Raw genomic sequence first — 24,446 nt, 5'->3', positions numbered from 1 at the left:
CATCAGGGTATGAAGATTTGTTGGTGTTTTACAAATCAAACATGCCCATCAAAGCATTTTTATACTCTTACAGCTACAAGTTATTTCCCTTGTTAACTAGGAAAAGCAAAACATGAAGCCAGTTTAATCAAAATTCAGGCTGTTGAGAAAGCCAATAAACTCTCAATGTAATGCTCTATTTGAAAAGTTTTTAAATGCCTCAGAGACAAAAGAGCTAAGTTTTATTCTTTATCCACAAACTTTACTTCATCTAAGCTGAAGTGTATGCTTTCAATTCTTCCCCTGACTATAGGAAAAGAACAAAGAAAGTGCTCTGGCTGAAAACTGTTTTTTCCTTTAAGTATAATAGTTTTCAATTCCTTCTCTTGTAGGAGATGATTCATTTTAAGCTATCACTTTCATAAAACACACATGTACACACATACACACTTCCATTGCATTTATAAACTATGCTAGAGCTGAATGTTTAAATACTTTCATGGTGCTAGGATTCAGTAACTGGTAAAAACTATCAAAACAATAGTGTTTTTTTTTAAAGACTCTGTGAGGAATAATAAATCAAGAATATTATTTCTTCTAAAAGCAGTTCTTATTAGTAGCATGAAAGTATTAAATATTAAAATAATAATCTTTTTGTCACTTCAGAATTTAAGACCAGTAACTCAAAGGAATTGGTTTTGTTTTTTTTTTTTAACATCAAAGCACTCTTTGCTGTACAGTATATTACCAGGATTTTGGTTTAATTTTCTCTCAGTACAAAACAAGGTAATAGCTATTTGATCCAAATAGCCTGCTTGGTTAAACAATTTGCTTTCTTGTGACATCTTCCAAATTTATTTTACTTAGTAGGGCATCTAGGTTGTCTGCTGTCTGTTGACACTGTGAAGTCCCAGTATTTTTACCCTTCCACGAGGCACAGGACAGGCACTGACTGTGGCTATGCCCTGCAGCATACCAGCAAACAGGAAAATGGGGGGTGGTACCTACACCTATCTATGCTTTGTTCCCATTTATATTTTCATTCCCTTGGGGTCCAAGATGATGGGGATAGTTTCCCTAAATCTCTGGCCATATAAATCAACGAAATTATCCCCATTCTATTTGAAATTAAAAGCAAAACCGTCTCAGCTGCTGCAACAGCCAGTTCAAACCTAGAAATGTTATCAGTAACTTAGGGCCGCAGTCAACTGCTCTGAATCAGAAGTTCCAGCCCCAACAGCTTATTCCTGCCTGTACAGCTCCTGCCTGAACTTCTGGAGCTCAGGGAGGGGCTGGGGCATGAGTGCAGGCAGCAGCTACACCCACTCATGCAGAAAGCCTGCCCTGTGGGCATTTCTCCATCTCTGCTTTAAAATCCCAAATTTAACACATCAAGGACAGTATTTGGAAAGCTACCAATGCCACAATATCACACAATAATGGCAAAGGTAATGAAAAATAAAGATGCTTTCAAAGGTACAACTGCACTTTTTCTCAAGCTAACATTCATATATGAAAAGATGAGTTGAAAACGCTGCTAAACATTACCTGCAATAAGGAGTGACTCCATTCTTGGAGGTGGCTGTGGTGGTTTGAACAGTTTATTGATGTCCTCCTCAGGAAGAGGGGGTTCTCCTCGACTTTGACGCTGTATATTTTCTTGCTGACGTCTCTGCTGGTACTGAAAATAAAGCAACAGGTTCAGAAGGCAGCAGGACTTCCAAAGCTGCAAAAAGTTTTTCTTTCCAGATGCTTTTTACTAACCAGCAAGTATGCTTTAAAAATTACACTTATTCAATGCAATTCAGGTTATTTCAAACAATGCTAATGTGATTCACAGTTTACTGCAATTCACTGGCAACAAGCTGTCCCCACCTCACAAACTGGCACCTTAAATAAGAGAGATGCTGCAGAACTATGAGGTACTGAGATGATGGGGTAATGCTGTGTCTGATGGAAAGAATACAGCATGATAGTAAAGGCCTCCATTGCCCCACAGAGAAAAGCAAGGTTTGAAATATGGTAGGTATGAGAAACCATTACCTCAGATAGTTATATAAACAAGAAATTCTCCATTTTATGCAAGTTAAAGGTCAAAACAATATTAATGTGAAAGGGGAAGCAAACTTGATTAAATAAGGTATTTTAAGCCAAAAAATATTAATTCTAAACTGAGAACAAAGTGGTGACTGAAACCAAGCACAATGATTATTTCTCTATTCCAGTTATTTAGATATTCTGCCACTTCAATACCATTTCTTTGTGGGTTACTAGAGGATATACTAGAGTAGCAGCTTGTAGAAATTATTCTGATATATATAAAAAAAAATTTGTTTTCAGTGCTCCTCTTTCCCATATAGATTATTCGAACTTTACAAAAATTGAAGCAGACCATTTCTGCAGCTTTTGGATAAACGTTTGGTCTTGCAGAAGTACACAAATCTGAAAACATGTATATGAGATTTCATACTGTATGTCACAGCATGGAACTAGTTATAAGGTTTGTCTTCAAAGCCCTCATATTCAACGCACACACACACAGATCTTTATTTTAATGGGGCAGAGAGCACAGAGTGTTTTCTCTCACTTAAATGTATCTGTGATTCTGTGAGTTTGAAAACAGTTCTTACTTGGTGGCACTAATCAAATGAAGTAATTTTTTCCAGTAGTAGTGACAAATACATGTTTTTGGACAATGTTAAAAATAAAATCTTAAATGCCCATATTGTATGTGAATTGCATGTAGATTCTTCTTTCTTTGCATTACCCCATCCACTTCTCAGCAGTCTGCCTATTACTCTTTATTGAAACAGCTTGCTCTTAATCACAATTGCTCCATTTCAAAAATGAAGTTACAACCACTAACTATGCCACAATGAGCCACTACTAAAGCAGCTATAGTTAGTAAAGAAATTGAGACACCATGGAACCTACTTTGCTCTGCTTTTCAAAATAAATAGATCCCCTTATTATTAACAAAAACCTCTGAAGTAGATGCCATCTTTCTACTCAAACTAGGCAGTAAAGGAAAACAAATTTTCTGAAGATAACATGCATGAAGCTTCTATGTCCTCAGGAACTACAAAGCCAGGAGAGATCACTGATCATGTGCTGCTTCCCTGAAGTATTCCCTGTCCAAGCTTCACTTTACTTAAGTGAAAAAAGGCAATTTCGACTCTAAAATAGTAAGTGATGAAGCATCTCACATGAGCCACAGGTGCTCTTTTTAATAATAACTTACTTTGTGTGGCAATACCTGCAATATTTTATCTCAGAAGTAGTCTGGCCAATTTTCAGTTAGCCAGTATCGAATCTTGTCATATCTCTGTCTGCTAGATTAAAGAGTTCAAATTTATTTTTCATGCAGGTATTTCTTGAGTAAGCAAGTAATTTGTTAACTTATCATGTGATGTGAGTTGTGTTCACCGAGATCTGCTCTCCAGGCTCTTAAATCATTCTCATAGTGCTTTTTTCCAGTTTACCACCATTCTTCTATAGTTAGACACAGCATTGCTTTATCAAAGGTTGCAACAGCAAAGAAAGTAATAATGTCTCCAAATCATAGCACAGCTAAGGTTGGAAGGGACCTCTGGAGGTCACCTTGTCCAACCCCTCTGTAAGCAGGGCCACCTAGAGCTGTTCTCCATACTCAAGGTTCTCTAATCAGACTGCTTTGGATTTTAAAGAGGCCTTTTGGCACCAGAAATTAAAAGTCAGCATCACCCAATCAGTATCATTATCTAGTGACAGAAATATAACTAAAATTTCTTTCCAATCAGGGAACAGGCTGCTGTCTTCACAGTCCACTGGATTACGTTTCTTTATTTCTAGATACATGACTAGATACATTACATGTGATGGAACTAAAACACAGTTTGTTTTGGAACAAAGCTTGTACTTTCCCCTCTTTCATATACTGAATGTCTAATCCCTGTGTCTATGGTGTATTTATAAATTATTTTGGTTTATCATAAATCATTAATACACATGTAAAATTGCAAAGAAAGCCAAATCCATACTATATGTCACTAGAAGTGAATTCTAGCACATTTTATAAATCTTCTTGTATAGGGTTTGTGTGGCAAGGTTTGGTAGCAGGGGGGCTACAGGGATGGATTCTGTGAAAGATTGCCAGAAGCTTCCACCACGTCCAACCGAGTCAACACAGCTCGCTCTGAGATGGACCTGCCAAGGTTGAGCCCAACAGCAACACTGACAGCACCTCTGAGATAAAACATTTCAGAAGGGGGGAAATAAAGCCCTGCATAATGGCAGCTGAGAGAAGGAAATGAGAGTGTGTGAGAGAAACAGCCCTACAGACACCAAGGTCAGTGAGGAAGGAGTGGGAGGAGCTGCTCCAGTCAGCAGAGCTAACATCCCCTGCAGCTCGTGGTGAAGACAATGGTGAAGCAGCTGTGGCCCTGCAGCCCATGGAGCAGGGGAGGAGTGTGAGAAGTCCTACCCCTGAAGAGGAAGAAGTGGCAATGTGTGATCAACTGACCGCAGCCCCCGTTCCCAACCCCTTGTGCTGCTGAGGGGAAAAAGGAGAGAAAATAGGGAGTGAAGTTGAGCCCAGGAAGAAGGGAAGAGTTGGGGGGAAGGTGTTTTAATATTTGGGTTTATTTCTCATCACCCTACTCTATTTGACTGGTAATAAATTAAAGTAATTTCCGCAAATTGAGTCCGTTTTGCCCGTGACAGTAACAGCTACATGATCGCTCCCTGTCTTCATACTGATTTCTGGGAGTTTCCTTGTATTTTTTCTTCCCTGCCCAGCTGAGGAGGGGAGCGACAAAGTGGCCTTCCAGGACATCTGGTACCCAGCAGGGTCAACCCACCTCATGACTTAACAGATATGTTTTGTAAGAATTTTATCTTGCTTAGATCCCAATTCTTCTGTCTTGGATAACACCACCGAAACGTTATCTTGTGGAAAAAAAAAAAAGCTCTCATTCAGGTTTTTCCATGTTACCAACCTGATGTTTCTGCTGCTGCTGTTTGCTTACATTCCTCAGGTACGTATTGTATTTAACAATGTCTTGGCTCATCTCATCCACTCTGTCCATCAGTAGCTGCAGACTCTTCCCAAGGTGATTACTGAAATACAAGAAACATTCATGAAAGATTAAATTTACTATTAAAAAAGAAGTTTTAAAATTTAAAAGCTATTCTGTCATTTACCATCATTTTTGCACTGATGGCACTGTTTGCAAATCCTTAAATTCCTTATCTTTGTTCATATACTTATCTGATGATACTTTACATGGCATCTCCTCCTCTAGCATCTTTGCCTTGTTGCAAATACCATATTTAAGTGTTTTGGTCTTTCCAGGAACCTCTCAGTAATGAAAAAACAATGCCTTGAATGAATTTACAGTTATTACAGATGCAGGTCATACGTTTGAAAGAAAAAGTCTGATGCTTTTGTGACATGCAACCCAAACATATTCCAGGAGATGTGTTCAAAGAGTTTGGTTTCGAATTAACTTACTTACAAGGTTTTTCACAGATTTTTAACTATCTCTGCAGAGAAATTCTTGAGAACTGCATCTCATTTAACTAGTATATCAAACCACCTGAAGTTCAGCAGACATTGCTTGATCTTAGCTGTTGAGAGGGAGAGTTGCGCCCAGCCCAGCCAGCTCCACATTCCATACCAACATGGAAGCAGCAAGGCTGGGCGCGTCCAGTTCCAGTTATGCGATCTACTGCCTTGGCCAGACAAATGCAGTCTGTTAAACAACTTTTATTGTTACCATTTTTAGCAATGGATTCAGTATTTTGCAGGAATGTTCAACTCAAGGTATAGCTTCCAAGTCAAAGTTTTGGAAGTTTTTAGGTTGGTGCCCATGGAGACAGTATTCATCCCAAATTGTGCTTACAGGGTAGAGCAGCAAAGGACACTTTCTGCTCTCTATTGATCCCTTTGATCAGAAGTTAGTTTGTTGGCTCTGAACTAAGCCTCAGCCAGTACTACCCTGGCTGAAGGCCAACAACTCAAAAGCTAAGCTCCATTCTTTTCCTCACTACAATTCATGAGAGTTTCTTTCCAATAAAAAAGTTTGGTGCACTTCAATGTCAGAATCATATCCTTCAGTCACTGTTTCTCTGTGTTATCTGAGATTCTTTCTGCCTTTCCCAATGCATTCCTGCCATCCTACAGCCTACGGACTGGGGAGACTCTAACTGGAATACAAAGGCACAAAGCTAAAGGGGACCACACATGTAATATTACACACATCCCTTTTTAAGTGTAAGTTATTCCCCAAATCCATAGAACTCATAGCTGGAGACAGAAGCTGGTAATGTAGTGAGGCAGTAGGATACCTGCTGAGATCGGAGCTGGAGGCACCCTTATCTCAGTGCTAGGACAGCTGTTTCACTCACTGAGCTGCCTGCTCACTGAACAAAGGGCTGCATCAGTAACTTCAGAACACAATTCATTTACAAGCCAGAGTTAGATCTCAGTTGTGCACAGGGCAGATGGTGAGGAGGATTCCAGCTACACAGTAGCAAGAAAGGCGCCACTATAATAATTATTTTTAAACTTCTTGGGGGTTTTTTGGTTGAACTTTTCAAGAACATGGTATTTAGAACTGTGGAATATTGCCATGGCTAGGGGCGTGCATGTTTCCAGTTTTTACAGAGTTTATATTACACAGAGTTTGTGTTAGAACTGGCTATTATCAGAAATGCCTGTGTAGGTACACACTAAAGGCCTTGTGGGGTATGTGCACATCAGAAATATAATTATTTTACAGATAGTGTCCATTTGAAATATAGCTGGTTACAAAGAATATGTTTTATATGAATCTCCTTGGGACCAGCTTAGTACAGCAGAATACAGAAACAGAGAGTTATTGTTAGAAGTTGCAGTAATACAGTGTTTGCTCTCATTGCCAGGGAAACAAAAAGCTAAAAACAGATAACTTAAACAGATGTGAACTGAGACATGAAGTGATAAGTATGCTGCAAATACAGGACCAGCTTTTTCCTCAGCTCTCATGTGGCTGATACCCTTTTTTGCTCCATCTCTTAAAAAAAAATAGAAAGACCAATAGCAAGTAATTTGTAAAAATGTATATATACAATGTTTAACCAAGTTTTACTCAGCTGGAGTTTATTCTGGTGGTATTCAGAAAGTTAGATCACATTGCTCCAGCCCATGACACTCACCACAGTTAATTAGCCCAAAGGGTCCTCTAGGTACCTCCTTACCTTGAAGCAGATCTCAAAGATCACATTGCTAGGTACTTCTGTGCATCAATGCAATTTAAAAAAAAATTAAAATATATGTATTTTAAAAAGGGGTGCCAGTAAATGCTGTTCACATGCTCATCAAGACTCACTTCCCTACAGGGCTCTGTGATAGTCAAATGTAGACAATGTGCAGCTCAGCACTTAGCTTTGTTGTTGTTCTGGGGGCATCAGTAATAAAGAACCTGCAATTTCAGTGGATGCATTTCAGTCAGCAGACTCAGCAAAGGAGTCAATTAAATTGAGTTTACATTTAAATAGTGAGTAGTGTAGACCAACAGGAGCAGATCTATAAAGCAAAACAGCTGGTGTTGAGAAACCAATGGCCATGGTACATGTGTCTCGGGGGGCTCTTATCACTACTTCTGACATGGTCCAGTGATCTGGAAGTGGCTGAAGCACAGTAATTATCTTCCTAATGCCTCTTTTCAGTTTAGTTTCATCTGAAACAAGTCAGGTCTCAGATCACCCAGTGGTGATGATCTGAGCACACTCTTGAGCTGAACTAGAAGAACAGCTCCACCCTAAGAGCACCTGGAGACCACCACACCGGTATGTGAATCCTCATAAAAGAAAACTACCAGCTGCAGAACTGCTTTCATATTAAACATCACAAAGTCCACACTGTGTTCTTTTTGGGAAGAAATACAGATAATAAAAGAGGGAGAAACAGAATAAAAATCAGGGAAAAAAATCTGTCATGTGGATTCTTACACATCTAATGAAGAAATAATCTAATGCAAGAGCACTCCACCAGAACTGTTACAGGATCATGCCTGTAGGGAGTGACCTGTAAAAATTCCAGAAGTTTATCATTTGACACTTATCTGCGTAGCTTAGATGGCATAATCAAAAATGCTCAGAAAGACAAACACATACAAACTGTCAAAGGGAAACTGTCAAAGCCTGTATAGAACATAAAACAGACTAGAAAGTATAGCCTGGAAAGCAATTTCTTGTGCTGTGCATTTTTGCTGAAGCAGCCTTATACTTGATGGGGTATAAACCTTCACAAAAGGGCAGATATGAATCAGGTCCTTGGCATACGGATTAGTCCTGATTCCTTGTTTAACAATTATCAAATACAAAGGTCACTTAATTCTGAGGGTGAGAAGTAGAAACCTGTGGAGTAGCATAATCTGCAGGTAACACTCATGGCCCTGGTCTTTTCTGTCTTTCTTCCCAGTAGTGAGCCTTGCATCTGGCAGTGTTGCAGTCCAGCAGCCACCGAAAGAGAAAGCAACAACTGTACATTAACTGAACTCACAGATCACTCACTACACAAGGACATCCAGCTAGGATGCAGGTCTGGCTAAGAGACGGGAATGCAAACCTTCCTCTTCCTGAGGGAGTGCTCGTAGCACCAGAGCCTCCCTTTGCAGATATATTTTAAGGAGAGCAAAGGTGCAGTTACTCTTGCCAGCAAAGTCAGTTTAAGAGGTTCCAGCATCAGCATCTTCCTGCCTCTCCCTCTTTGCCCAAAGATTACAGCACTCTCAGCTGTATGGATTCAGCTGTTTGCGTGGGCACACTTCAAACTCTTTTAGTGAAATAGTCTACTGTAAATGCAAAACCACCCCCTGTTGTTTTTTTTTATTTTTTTTTTTAGGGAGGCTGAAGGAAGGGCTGGAAGGGAAGAGTGGGAGTCTGCCTTTTTCCATCAGACTATTCCACAAAGCTATTTGTACAGCCATATTCTGAAACAGATGAGGGAATAAAAATCTTTGAGGGTGGGAGGGGTGTAGAGATGAAATGGGGGTAGGGGGAGAAACGAGGCAAGCAGCTGGGGCTGGAACCTCAAACTGGCTCCACTTCTGTAGGATTCATAATGGGGAACTACACATGAAGCCCACATTTAGTTCAGCATCTTTAATCAGAAAAGGACTCCAGTCACACTTGCTAAGGTCTGAAACACCCAAAATGAAGCCTCAAGTGAAACACCCAAACTTCAAAGAGCAGCAGCAATTCACATCATTCTCAGCTGCCCGTGTCTTGCTCATTAGTTTTAGTTGTTTCCACACACAGCTCACAGGCCTCAGCTCACACTTTTGGAGAAGCCCACGTACCCACACTGGGCCGGGAGCCTGCGTGCCTCAGCTCCCTCCAAGATCTGAGTCATGATGCTGTAACCGAGGCACCAAATTTTGGGTATAACAATTCTGAAGCTGGAGATGTCCCAAAAAGATGCCCCCCTAAACTTGCCTACAGTTGCCATATTTGGACCCCCTCTCTTATTTGATTTTATTTTGCTTGCACCATGGCTAAAGAAGACAAGAACAAGGAGCAGCAAGAGGAAGCACACGAAAATGCTGTATCTGTTGCTCATTTTTTCCACTTTCCATCAGCTCTACTGAGGCCTCTCTCCGAGTCACTGCTTTTTGGGAAAGGTGCCACCTTGTACAGCGTTTTCCTCCTGGTGAGAACAGCTTTCGGTGGATTAGAGAGGTACTGCTGGGCAAAGCACATCTTTTTGATTAAAAATTTCTAAGGAACATTCCCACCACGTAGCAGAACTTGTCTACATCTCAGCATTTCAACCTGAGTTCAACCTGTGCTGTTTAAGAGGATTTTGTTTGAATGAGATATGTAAGTCAGGAGTCCTGAGCTCCATTTGTTTTCTACTCTGACTTTGATGTGTGCCTTTGGGCAGCACATTTAACCTCTCTGTGTCAGGTTCCCCCTCTGCAAATTAGAGATTTTCATAATTATCCTAATAATCTGTTAAGCACATTGAGATTTTTGAATAAGCAGTACAATGTATAAAGTTTAATATTGTTTCAAAAGCCAATGTAACCCTCCTTATTGTCACTTTCGCAAAAATACTGCATCTGATGTTTGAAAAATATATCTGCCAAGTAGATGTTAGTGCAGTAAATGTTCAGCACATGTTTGCTTCTACTGACGCACACTATTAGAAAAATTGCTTGAGACAAATTGAGATATTATAGAACAACCCTATTATGAAGCTAGACCACAAAAAGGTTTTTTTAATTTAAACTAGATCATCAATAAAATAAGGAAGAGATGGATGAGAATGAGAAAGTTGGTTGTAATTATTTCTCTGAAGATCTGGAACATTATCTGACAGGATTTTAATTCTTGAGTCTCTATCAAAAGACTGGCAGTGCTCCAAGGTCTTCAAGACATTTTGGTCCTTAAGGGTAGCAGGAGGGTAACAGTTTGAGAAAAGGGTCTTTACTTGCTACTACTTGCTAGCCTTGTGCTAGTCTCCCTTCAACTTCTTTGCCTAGAATATTACAGTCAATTCAGATTTCACAAGAGAAACACAAATTTTTGCCCCCAAAAAGTAAACTACTATATACAATCACAAATGTACTTCAAAGGAGAATGATATTAAGGTGCAGGCAAAGTACCTCAAATAGGTAGAGCTTCAAACTCAGACAAGGTGGGTGGCTGAACATGTGAAAATCATGATGAAGTAAACTCTCCAGAGGAGAGGAACTATGGGTAAATAATTTTATTGCCAAAACTATTGCTTCAGAAGATTACAAAAGGTTCAGGGATGCTCAAAAAGAACAAAAAAAAAAACAAACCCAAAACCATCAAAAAACCAAAAAAGCCTAACCAACCCTGAACGCCAAAGAAATAAACCAACCACAAAAAAACCCCAAACAAAACAAAGAAAAAAAAAACAACAACAAAAAACCAAGGCCAAAGTCAAAAAGGAGCCTTGAAGTTACTGTCAACAACACAATAATTGCAAAGCGCAGAAGAAGCAGAAAACAAAAAAAAAAAAAAAAAAAGAAACAACAAAAAAAAAAAAAAAAAAAAAAAAAAAAAAACCCAAAAAAAAAAAAAAAACCAAAAAAAAAAAAAAAAAAAAAAAAAAAAAAAAAAAAAAAAAAAAAAAAAGGAGGAAAGTCAAAAAAACAAAAAAAAGCGCAGAAGACAGGTACCAAAATTAAAAGTTGCTATCTGAAATGTTTTAGCCACAGCTACTGAAAGACAAAAATATGGCAATGTGAAAATAAATACAGAAAAATGAAAATAAAACTCCAAATAGGGGGTTTGAACTTCCCTACTTCAGGCAATATATTCTTTGACAGAGCAACTTTCGCAGCTGAATTCAAGTAAAAACTAGTTAAATATTTCAGCAAGCAGTACAAGTCACCCTACCTTGAATAAACAAGCATTAAAATATTTTAATTTGCTAGCTGCTGAGTTATACCAATGTAAGATATCATTGAATATAACCTGCATGGTAAAAGCAGCTATCAAATATTAAAAAAAGGACACATACAAAACCTCCAAGCAACCCACTGGGGTAATTTCCAAAATCTTCTCTCCTTCAAACCAAACTAATCACCTTAAGTTCCTCAAATAGACCAGGTGAGCCAGAAAAATCTGCCTGGAAAGTTTGTTTTTAATATTGGGTTCATGTTTCTCTTGTTCACTTCTCGTCCCCTTTACAGATATGAGGACCAACACAAAAGCCTGTCTTGCACCAGGTTTTTAACACCATCACTCCAGAACAGAAAACAATTTGTACAGTTCTTATCCTTGATCTTGAGCCAGGGCAGTGGTACTGAACAGTTACTATGTAAGACATAAAGCTGATGAAAAACTTCAACTGTGGCTTGTGATCTGTCAAATTCCTTTCCATTTCCAGAATTGTATTGTCTGACCAGCAGCACCCCTTGCTAGGATCCAGGGTGCTGGGTAGTCCCAGCCCTTTATACAGGAGCAAACTCATAGAAACAACCAAGGACTGTCAGGTCACCTGGAAACCTGCTGTATCCTCAGCATAGTTCTCTTTTTCACAGTAAAGTGACAGAGCTCACAAGGAATCAAATCATTGTCATCTCCTACATCCAGTGTCCACCCTCTCCTCAGATGGGGTAAGCTTTGTGATCTTTGACCAAGGAAAGAAAGAGCCTGACAAAAAGCCTGTGGAGTCAAACAGACTGAACATCTCGGCAAAAATTCTTCACTTCATTAATTCCAATGCTCAAAGTCACAACTTTACTGGACAGAATTATTGACTAAGTATCACTTGTGACATTTGTAAATTCCCCAGCAGAGTTCAACCCTATACTTGTTCTCTCTTAAACACTTTCTCTAAAAGCTACCAGATCTCTCAATACCTCCACATAAGCTCAAGTAGACAGAGAAGAAAATTTCCACTAGAAATACGGATCATTATCTTCAGTCTTATATGGCGGGGGGCGGGCAGCAGAAAAAAGAAAAAAGAAAAGAGGTCACTAGGATCAGAAGCTTGGCAGACAGCACCTTGATGTGAAAGTAAAGTGTTATACCCCAAAAACCCAGTTTCTACATACAACAAGATACTGCATCATTTGTGTATCTGGTTGTTTTGGTCAGCCCAATAATATCCAAATAACTGTACTGTGTTGTGTAAGATTTAAGCGCCACCAAATTCTTGATCATACTGCTAGAAGGCATTCCAGCTTTGTAATCAGAAGTGTATTTTCAGGACAAAGTGCTACAAGAACAAAATGTTATTCTTAAAGTTATAAGAAGATCATTTTAGAAACTCAATTTCTGACATTATGAATGCTGGCTGTCATGACAATCAGTCTGAGCATTTTTGTCAGTTTCTCAGAGCCTTTATTATTTTATTTTATTTTCAAATTCATCCTGCTACCAAAGTAAAACAACTGCAATTTCTTTTTTATTAAATAATTCATATAATTACTTAAGGAATATTTAACAACCAGCTTTTATATACAGATCTATTTGCCTAAATTTTCTGAGTGCCCACATTTTCTTGAAGAAATCCATACCACAAGCAGAGCAGGTATATGTGGATTACAGACTGAATTTAGTCCTTGAATCTAATGCTACAGTTTTACCATGCAATTTTCCTTCAGTAAAAGAACATGAATGGTAAAGTGTTAACCCCATTAAAAGTCAAGGCAAAGCTTGCACGGACTGTAATGAGACTGGGATTTCACCCAAGGTGTTCAACTGTGGTTTGGGAAAGCGAATAAAAGTACATCCATACTGTAACAAGTACTTACTGCTAGCCAGACTGAGCAATTCATGTCTATCGGCTACTGCAGATTTCTTTTCCAGTTCCCACAACATCACATTGATCAGGTATGAATTCTTAATTACAATGGGCACTTCTTCAAACATGTTTTCATATGCAATATTTGCTTTTTTCAAGCTGTGAGAAAAAGTTAAAGAATATTTACCAATATAACCAGTACCTCTCTTATTCTCTTTGTTGAATTCCTGCTCCAACAATTGGCAATTTTGTAAAAACTCTTGATTGTCATAGTTCCACAATCTAACATGAGTGAAGTTTTGGTAAGAGCGCATTTGCATGGCAAAACCTCACGTTTACAAAGACTAGGAAAAGCTGCTCTAGGAAAAACTCTCACAAGTCAAGCAGCTGCCTGCTTGCTAATCCATTACCTACATGAAAAAGCCTCCAGCAACAGACTGTACTGACAGGATTAACTCTGCCCCTTCCAAAATATTTTACTGATTTCCCTGCCATCAGGGTTTCTTAAATAAAAGTGAACAGTTAGTTACCACATGACACTAAAATATTTATCATAACTACTACAATGAAAAACGATTTCCCAAATAGCTGAATAATTAAAGTTTTTACTAACCAAAAAATAGATTCACAAAATAGCCTATGTTTTGGAATAATTAAATTCTATGGTGAATATTAAAATATAAAATTCCAGTGTGTATTTTTTTACAATATGCATTAAAAACTATTGCTATTGCTTTATAATAAAGCAGACAGTAATACCTTTCATTAAATCTGGAAATAAAAGCATGTCTACAAGTTTCTAAGGACAATACAGCCTTAACTTCTCTATATCATATTGGATTTGGAATAAATCTTTTCGATTTTGCCTCCCTCCCCCCCCCCCTTTCTTTTTTTGGACTAATCACAAATTTGTTTGTTCATCATGGAACTGTTTAGACACCAAGCAACGAAATGATTCTGTTTTTTCTGAGTGAAGTAATTTTTAACACATGCTTGTGCTTTTGCTGTTGAATAGCTAGCTGCTGGAGGAAAAGGATGCCAGCTAAGGCACATCTATAACAAGCGGCTTCATCTTCTGAAACAGCGTAATATCTACTTTACTCCAGAAGACTGTGTCCACATGGGGGAGTTAATTTGGAATAAATACACAGCAACAGCTATTCCAGAATACCTGTTCTATTTTCCTTCAAGACAGACCAGGTATTTCCCTTCCTCCATTTCTTTTTGTCTGCTTTTGGTTCGGTTCCCAGATACAGCTATCTTCTCCATGGTCCTCTCAGCACATCCACTGACTAGCCCCAAAATCAGTTCAAGTTCCACCACTTACCCTGATGCCTAAAGACTGACTTTCATGCCCTCTCAGCCCCCTGTATCAGTGCTCATCTATCACTACCCACATAGATCCATTTTTCCAGCACGCACTGTTACATGAGATTTTAAAACACAGTGTTTCATTATCCCATGTACTATTCTGCACCCCAAATTCAGCAAACCCTATGAGAAAACATTCTTTGAAGTTACTTACGCTTCTGGAGAGAAGTCTTTTTCTTTGCAAACTTCCATCAGTTTGGGAGTCAGCCTATATGCCTTCAGGGACAAAGACCCTTGGGCAGTCTTAATGGGATCTATTCATTAAAAATGGAGGAAGCATAATATCAGCAGTATTAACAAACCCAGATTGCCTTTTTATTTTTAAATATCTGAATGACATAAACAGGAGGAAAAAACTAAGTATCCTATTAACAAAATTAAGACAATGAACAACAAAAAGACACTATAGCAAGGCAATCTATTGTACTGCAAGGGTAAAATACATCAAACGATATACAGTGAAGGGAATTAGTAAATTTAAGTTGGAGAACATGGGGGGGGAACCTAGACTCATTCTACTCACATTATTTCCACATTAAAAGTCCAATTCACATTTTCTTTTCTTTCATATGAATTATCCACAGAACTTACGTAACAGTGACTTCATTTAAATAAAGATTTTTCCTTCCAGCTATTATGCAGTAAATTAATATTCATTAAACTATATTTTATATTAAGAAACGTAATTTTAGAGTAGCAATAACTAATTCAGATCAAGTTGCCATGCTGCTTCGTGTATGTCAATGTAACTGGTATATAAAAAGATTCCTTTTGCCTTGACATACTCTGCTGAATTTAGGGGGAAATTTTCTAAACAAACCTGTTACATTCCTTGGACAAAGAAGCTTAACACTTGCAGCATGATAACGGCTGAAGCATGCCAACATGAGAATAAAAGCTGTGTTAACATTCATGTTGTCTGAAACTTAACACAGTAAAACTTTTAGCAATCGGTGATAAAATGAAAACCAAAATAGACTGAAACAAGTGGAAAATTCATCAAGGTCTGATGATGCAATGTTTCCAGCCAATATAAGTATACTTTAACAACTTGTTCTTTACTGTAATCCAATTGTTAACATACTGAAACAATTTTGGGGCAGCTCATAAGATTGATCGTATTCATTAGTATTTTTTCTGACAGATACTCAGGACGTTACATTTACTTCTCAGCTGGAAACTATATGCAAGTCTGCCAGATATGGCAAACTGTGAGTGTTGGGGAGGGGGAGGCTATAAAGCTGTTAAATTGCCTACGTTCTGATACAGCACAGAACATCTGGTCTGGAGAGCTTGAGGAAACCCATTAAATAGGCAGAAAAGAAAAAAAATCTTTGTGCTAAGAAACAGTCCAGGTTTTGTATGCTTCTGTCAGAGGTATAAAAAAACTTGGCAATTCGTGCGATGATTGGTCAGTCACGTACAGAGCCAGACACGCTAGCAAGCGGGGTTTTGTTAGACATCTGGTCGGGTTCCACCAGCCCCTTCCACGAGGGAGGGGAGATGAAGGAATAAAAATGAAGCAGCTACTCCAGCATTCCAAAAACGTACCACATCAGGGCTCTGATAGCAAGAAAAATATAACAGAAGAAGGAAAACCCTGTCTAGACTTAGCTGCTGCTGAGGCTGCCGTAGACACAGGGTTGGTATTTACTCGAAAAGGCCTGCCAGGCTACTCTTACAGGCAAAAGACAGAATACAAAAATAGTAGTAATAATATTAAGAAGGGAAAAGAATAATAAAGGAAACCTCATACTAACCGTAAATGAGAACTACAGACTCCTCAATTGCGTGCTGGTAGCTGAACTGAGAGTCCAGGAGGGCACGAGTGACAAAAGAGCCATAGTACGTGGACTGGTACCAGCCAACGTGAAGATGATCAATGTTTACGTGGCGGAGGCTTCGCATCATTTCCATCTGGTATTGAACTAGATTAAATAAAAAGTATGTTTAGAAGTAAACTTACACAATTTGTACTATTTAGAGAGAAAGCTTGATATTAAATGAGTAAATTGTATTTTATTTTATTTTCATTTTTGCAACTGCCCATAAATTTGTTTACTCGGCTGGACTGTCTTCATTAAATCCAGAGCTTCCTCAGCGAATGAGAGTAAGACCAGCCTGAGTAAGCAGACTTTTTCAGCTGCATTTAATTGCTAAAGTGATCAACAAACTGTTACACGTCATTTACAGTGTGCATTACCTTGCTCATTCATAAAAAAAAAATTATACTGGGTTTCATTAAGCAGTAACATTTTACCAATTAGTAACAAAGACATATTGTGATTTAAGTTGCAATACTGACTGGAATTAACTTGTGGAATCAAAAGGAGAATTATTTCATGAGTATAAGAAATAGATTATAAACTATCTGTGTCTTTTTCACAACAAAAACCTACATTTATGTTAAGAGTTTGAGGGACCAGTGATAGCTGTCAGATAGTTTTGACTGTATTTATCTCCTCTTTTTCAACACTGTTTCTTCTTTTTAGATGTATATAAATACAAAGAATGCGTGTATGTACATACTGTTGTATATAATACACACGCATCTATATACAGTAAGTTACTTTAAAAAGATGACAACTTTTTTTTTTTCAGACTTTTTACACCAACAGCTGTAACGTTTCATTGGATCAACCACATAAATTTTATTCCTACTAAATGCTTCATTCAAACAGATCACCTTTATGGAACAGAATTCTATTCAGGAATATTTAACATAATCCCATTGAGCAGAGAAACACACCTTATCACTTATCAGACCTTTTGAACAGACAGACACAGGGCCTGCTGGTTAAACTTAAGGAAACAGATTTCAGTGTGATTATCAGATGAACCAATGCTCAGAGCCAACCAACAGGAAATCAAATGCAACAACACTACACAATCCTTCAGTTTTGTCTGCAGCTGCAAAAACTACAAAGATAAAACACACACCCTTTATGCATTTGTTTTTGTTAATTTTTTTTAAGGCTTCTCCTTGCGCAGATGAAAACATGATATTCATTATAAAAAAGCAACACAAATTCATTAGGGGCAGAATGTGCCACATTTTCAGACTCCACTCCATTCTTTTTCATAAGGAAATAAAATCCAAACATATTAAAGATACTAGGAGACATTTTTTCAGGACTCGACAAATATTTTTCCAACTTATCACCATCCTTACACACAAACTACATTCTGCAGTCTCTGGCCCTTTTCTTTAAACTGCCATATCTGACTGACTGTATTTTTAAAGTAACACTTATAAACACTTATATAAACCTTGCAGACTTCTTCTATCAGCATATGTTGGTGATTGCATTCTACTTCATAGTATCTTAATAGAAATGGCTTGAATTAGTGTTTCATCCAGGGCACCATGATAATACAACACCCACAAACTAGTACAGCAAACCCACCCCAGCTTCAGTCCCTAACACTCAGCCAGCAAAGGAAAGGCCTGCACCATGTGCCTGCTTCTAAACCAAGGCCCATCTAGAGATGCACCACACTCTTCAGCAGAGCCTGCAGAACTGATCTAACAGCTATTTCAAAGTCAGAATGAAACCTTCCCCTCCAGGTCAAAGGAAGTTCACTGTACAATGTCCAGAAACAGTGGTCAGTCTGAAGCTCCTCATCCAGCAGCCCCGATGCTTCAGCATCTCAACATTTCTCTCAAAAGCAAAGCTAAGATCCAGCTTGTCAAGAAGCTCAGTCCTTAAACTTAAAAGGTTTTGGTTGATTTTTTGGGGGCAGACCTCAGAACACAGACCTCCCAGAACAAACTAAAAGAATCCTGCTCTGACCACAATTTTTAATTGAAAAAGCATACGATCCAGTCATTAAATGTAGCTAGAATGAATTATTTTGGTTAAAATAAGCTTTTCAAAAGTATTATCTGTGTGGAAAGAAAGACTTGTTTTTCACATGACTTGCTGCAACATGCTAAAAAATGAAATTATGGTTAGATCCTTTCTAGTCAAATGAAGCCATAAAGAGGAAACACTAGAAAGGACTTTCAAAAGCAGCTGAAAGAGATAAAAGATTTTGTAAGAATGAAATGAAATGTGGACTTTTAGATAGCTTAGCTAGACTACTCCTTGCAGTGGCAATTCTCTTGTAATTGTGGACATTGCCAAAGCAGGGGTGGTCATGTAATGATGGGGAAAAGATACTTAGATATAGATTCCAATGAAATCATGTGGTTGACACATCCAGATAATTCCTCCCTTGAAAAGTGCAATACTGAAGAGTGGGAATACCCAAGAAAACCTCCAGATTTTTTTGAGTCAAATAAAGGTATATCATACTCTTAAAGTGTTCATCTGAGAGGTAACTGGTAACCAAGTTCCAGGATAACTTCTTTTTTAAACAAACATGTAACTGAGCTTGATGTAAGAGATATTGTCCAGAAGAAAGAGGACTTAACAAAACCACCCAGATTTCAACTCAGCAATTCCTCCTCTCATGACTGTTAGCAGTTAGATGATAATGAAGGCAATAGTGGAAAAAATGTCAAAGAACCAATAAAGCATCAATAGCTAACATCTTTGCCTTAGGAAAACAACTGCAGAAATTAAAACATGATGCAGTCCCCACCAGGGAGAAATGGAAACTCTTTTAACCAAACATATATATTTTATAACATGTATTAGTAGCTAGATAGCTCCAACAAGCTGCCAACTCGCACAAATGGATAACAGCCCCCAAGCTGCTTTTCTTGATACCATTACACTGTTTCTTTACATCATTTGCCCAATATGCAGAACATCATCTTTCTACCTAGAAGTTTTGCAGAGACTGGGCAAAAGCTCACTCCTTCTTCTACACAGTCCTCAATCTGCAAGGATTTGGGACAGTCATGCACTTTTTCTAATAAATTCATTGTTCCATGTCCTTCCCAAGTCACACTGCAATGTTGCCACTAAAAAGTGCCACTAAGTCTGAGAGCGCCCAGAACTGAGGTGAGCAAAGAAAAGGGCAGGGAACAACCAGACCAGGATGCTTCCCCCCTTTACCCTACATTTAAACAGCGTACCTACATCTTAAAGCAAAGCTTTGTTCAGGGGTGTCCTTATGAGAAGGAAACCCCACAGTTGTGTTTGCACTTCTCGGTGGTGCTGCTTGCATTGAGAATGCACAACCTTTGTCTCCTGAGCCATCAGGCACCTCCTGTGCACCTTTCTGGGGTGGACTTTTTTTAACAGAATTTTCTCTTTTGCTGTTATTAAAAAAAAAAAAAAAAAAAAAAAAAAAACCAACACCCTCCTCCCTCTAAAAGGGTGATATTTTGTTAGTTTGCAAACAAATGGGGGAGGATTAACGAAGCTAGAAAGTGTTACTATAATTTGTTTAAAGCAGAAAAAGTGCAAAACTATGCAATATCGGTATTTTGCTTGAATATGACTGACTTGTGTGTATTTGTATTAGCAAAATGCCTCAACTGAAAAACCTTGATGGTAGGCCCTGTTACAGTAGATTGGTGGGTATTTTTCCCCCCGAACTCAATTTGTTTTAATAAATATAAAAGATTAAAGTAAATACTAAAATAACAAAGACATGGGTTTTTTTCTAAAAAGTACTGGCAACATAGTGGTTTTGTCAGGGCTTTAACATTTAGGAGATATATACCCTATGTTACCAACAAAACCCAACAAAATTATATCATATATCAGATACGAGGCCAAGAACCGAGCACTGATGTGATGACCCGTTCAACACTGGGACAATTCAGCCATGTTTTCTATACCTTAGAATATCCTTGGTCTATAACTTCACTATTTGAAAACCTGATTCAAGAATAGGTCAAATAGGTTGAGGGACTGAAAAAAGGTCCATATGATTATTTTAAAATGCAAACAAATCTAAGACTCTGGAGTTTCACAACAACTAGCAAATTCACAACCTTCTTGAAGTAACAGCTTATTCCTAAAACACTTCCAAAACAAGTGTTCTTGCAGTAACCTGATATATGATGGAAGTTTACTTATCAATAATTGTTTCTTTACAAACAATTCATTAGAATTCACCTCTCATGTGGTCACATACAAATGTGCATGTTGATGAATTTAGTCTTTAAATAGTTACCATTACCATCAGAGGAGATGCATTTCCACCCGGGCACATTCAGATTGCCGGTAAACATTATGACATGTGAGACCCTGATCAAAGGTGGCCTGGAGGCAATACATTTGATGACACCTCAGATGCTCAAGGCCTTAATTTCCAAAACATACTTTAAGTTGATATGCCTTAAGAAATCTGGTTTCAAGAGTAGCAACCAACATGCCTCCTAAAAAGCCAAGGCCCACCCCAGTGGAAGATCTTTGTACCCAGTATTACGAGCCACAGACTGACTGGTTTTACGCTGCTCCTCACCCAGCTCACTGCAGTGGACCCTGCACAAAGTAGGCAACAACCAACATCTGCGTAGCCTTCGGTCTGCATTTCACAGTTAAATGCTTGTCTTGACTCACGTTGCACGAATTTGTCCTTTCACTATGTGCTCAAACAGCAAAAGGTGCACAGGCCTTCACAAGGGCAAGTCACTGGTTCAAGAACAAGGTGGACCTTTACTGCTCCCTCACCCTCAACAGTCTCCTCAAACCTGAAGATGGATATTGTTTCCTTGCAGAATGTTGAACACCCAGAAGACAGATCAGCTAAAACTACCTAAAATTTACTCAGGACTAGGCATACTTTCCATGGTACGCAACAATCCATTAGAAGAGCCAGCACCCAGCTTCTGCACTAACACTTCTCTGAATTTAACTGGCAAAATGAACGTGGTAAATTTTGGTTAATCTGGTCAAACTATATTGAAAAACAGCTATATTGAAAAATATCCCTTTTATAGCACCACTACTAATGTGGATAGTATTTTTAAGGCAGTAATTTGTCTCTTTTGAAGTGCTACCATGTGGTAGTATGCGTACTGAACAAGTGCTATACACTTCACAGCACAAAAAATTTGGGTTTTTCTATACATATTAACTTTGCCAAACCACATGTATGCTTCAGACAGTATCTTCAATGACTAACCCAAGTTAGCAGATGCTAGTTCAAGGAGACAGCATATGCATTTGAAAAGAAGGAAAATTGATTTATTTAATTTAATTTAGCACAGAGAATTATGGAGACAACAGATTAATTTGTTCCCCTCCACACACAATCTCAATTAATTGTCTAAAAAACTATGAATCACAATAACTTCATCTATTGATAACAATTCCAATTGTGAAGATACAAATATAAGTAATACCACAAACAACTTGTTCTGGTTAAAAAATACAAATAAAAAGGATGGGCAAAGAGAAATAAGAATTCACAATTAATTCCAGCAGAGGCAATGTTTTATCTGAAAAAGCCTTTAGATACTGCTGAAATATATTTCCTAAGCTAAACTATGTGCCACATATGCATACAAATACTTGCAGATTTTTATCTATATCCAACCACCTCACACGCACACTTCTCCCAAGACAAATGCACAAGCTCAGTAACTCAACAATTCTCCTATTCAGGGAGAAAAAAAAAAAATTAAAATTTAAAGTAAATATTGCCTTCCTCAATAATATTAATTTCCTCCTCTGAAATATCAAGTCAGGGTTACAAAACAGTACTGTATTTTATGCACTTTTGCTATACCGGGCTGAGAGCACCTGATCTCCTTTAAACTTGGAAGCTAAGCAGACCAGGGCCTGTGAGAAGCTGGATGGGAAAAAATCACCTGAAAATAGGCAAAAGTCCAAGAGTTATAGTCAGTCGTAAGACCACAAAAACAAAAGCGAGGCAAAAGACTTAATTCAACTCCATTTTAACTGTTAAACTAAAAGATGAAAAAAAAGGGCAGAAAACATTTGGCCAAATATTAAATTTTTTTTAAAGGACTGTTGTGTTCTAATGAGTTAGTAACTGTGGTGGAAAAACTGCACATTCACAAATCTGCATTTTCTCTATGGGCTATGAGTTAAACTGAATGCACATCTGTAGCAATCACCCTTATCTATGCCACCAATACTACTGCTCTAGTAAGAGCAAGCACAACCATCTTCTCAGTGAATGCTCATTACAGCAACTCAGGATTTGCTAGTGTCTTAATGTTTTTCTGAAACAAAAAGGTCCTTCATTTTATGAGAAATAAGGGGAGAAACAGAAGAGGAAAAACTCTTAAGTAACAATTCATTATGTATGCTCAGTAAACTCATTCATTTTTAACCTTGATCACAGTTCAATGTTGGTTTTACGACAGCACTGTGTGATATTAATTGTGCTCTACAGAAAAAAGTATAGGACACCCAGAGGATATATCACAATCAGTAGGTGAACAGTGAAAAGTAGCAGAGCATAAGAAAAACAAAAAACAACATTTGGAGTGCTTCTGTCTGGAGATACTTACCCCAGTGTAAGCATGTATCTCCAGACTGTTATTTATTACCAGCTTAGTCAGCAGTTGCCCGAGCACAGTCCCCACCAGAGCTGATGACCAGAGCCTTGGCAGCAGGGACAGGGGTAACTGTCTTGGAGTCCGGGACACGCCACCAAGGCAGGCAGTGGCTGCCCATCACCACCTTGTTGCTTTGCAGAGGTGGCTCCAAGACACAGGCCAGCACAAGGACACAGCTCCTGCCAAAGCAGGGCAAGGTAGGAAAGGGCAGCTCTGTGGCTGGTGGGAAAAAAGGAGGATGAGGACAAGTTTTCAGAGCAAGAGAATGGGGAGCATGGGGATGTGCGTGACAAGACAACGAGAAAGTAGCAAATGGAAGCACACCACTTCCTGCACATGTGCTGGCACTCACCCAGGGTTTTCTGACAGGCAGCTTAAGGCTTTGGTCTAAGCACATAACCGCTGAATTAGGAGGCAATCAAACCCATCAAGCTATTATATCATTTTATTAACACATGAGCAAACACTCAGATAAGCCTTTGGACAAGCTAAATAAATCTCACTGACCACACAATTCTCAACACAACTCAAGATAATGGAAACTTGTTCTGTTTTTAAATAAACACACCAACACATCCAAAGCCTCAAGAAGATTCTAAATAAGGCAGGCAGAACTGCCAAGGTAACTTGCAAAATTGTGTTCTAAAATATCCATCATTGTTCCAAAGGATAAAAGCATTATATTACTACCTTTCAGAAATATTAAAACACTTGAGTTTTCAAAAAGCATGCTTTAGTTCAGAAATCCATTTTAAACTAGCATCTTGAGGTTGAAATCAAGCAATATAATTCAACTATTTTGTTGGCAATGATTTTTAAGAAGCAATGGCCAGAAGAAAAGGCAACATATTTTGAAGGTTTTCTGTCATATATTTGGAGTGTCTTATTGGCATTTATCTAGAAAGCCCCATCTTCACAGTATTTTACAAACACTCACCACTTAATCCTCCCATCTTCTCCTATACAGCAGGTAAATATTATTCTTATCTAAGCATTCGTTTGGCTTATTACACTACTATTTTTACATGGACTGAAGACAAATTTTATATGAGATTGAAATCTTTATGAAGAAAAAAAGTTTCAGCCTATATTGTCATGACAGCAGTAAATTGTACTACTAAAAATGCCATATGGGCAACTTAATTCTTGGTTTCCTTGTAAAAGAGCAGGAAGATGCTATCTCATTTCCTAATAAACATCACATGCCTAATGAAAGCATCCACTGTTTTCTATTAGGAGTGTATTCCCACGAATTTCAGCACCTTGAAGCCTTTACTTATACCAATTTTGTCCAATAAGTATCATTCCAGCTGATAAAATGCAAAGTACGATTAAAGGCATGAAAAGGAATCAGCATGGTAAAAAAACAGCTGTAACCTCATATCTAACTAAGCACGTCCTTTACAAAATGAG

At 38.2% G+C, this 24,446-nt stretch overlaps 1 protein-coding gene across 1 annotated transcript in view; it reads right to left on the bottom strand.

Moving 5' to 3' along the window:
- The window catches only part of EIF3H (eukaryotic translation initiation factor 3 subunit H), an 86,482-nt gene that overhangs the window by 791 nt on the left and 61,245 nt on the right, over window positions 1-24,446 (bottom strand). Inside the window, exons 3-7 of the mRNA XM_032701347.1 lie at window positions 16,360-16,527; window positions 14,754-14,853; window positions 13,235-13,387; window positions 4,956-5,073; window positions 1,528-1,660 (exon numbers count right to left, since the gene is read on the bottom strand). Of these exons, the coding sequence (XP_032557238.1) occupies window positions 1,528-1,660; window positions 4,956-5,073; window positions 13,235-13,387; window positions 14,754-14,853; window positions 16,360-16,527 (672 nt within the window). The remainder of the gene's footprint in view (window positions 1-1,527; window positions 1,661-4,955; window positions 5,074-13,234; window positions 13,388-14,753; window positions 14,854-16,359; window positions 16,528-24,446) is intronic.

This window comes from Chiroxiphia lanceolata, chromosome 1, assembly GCF_009829145.1.
Source record: "Chiroxiphia lanceolata isolate bChiLan1 chromosome 1, bChiLan1.pri, whole genome shotgun sequence".
Taxonomy (NCBI): domain Eukaryota; kingdom Metazoa; phylum Chordata; class Aves; order Passeriformes; family Pipridae; genus Chiroxiphia; species Chiroxiphia lanceolata.
Note: the sequence above shows the minus strand (reverse complement) of the source record. Positions and strands in the feature narration are given on the sequence as shown.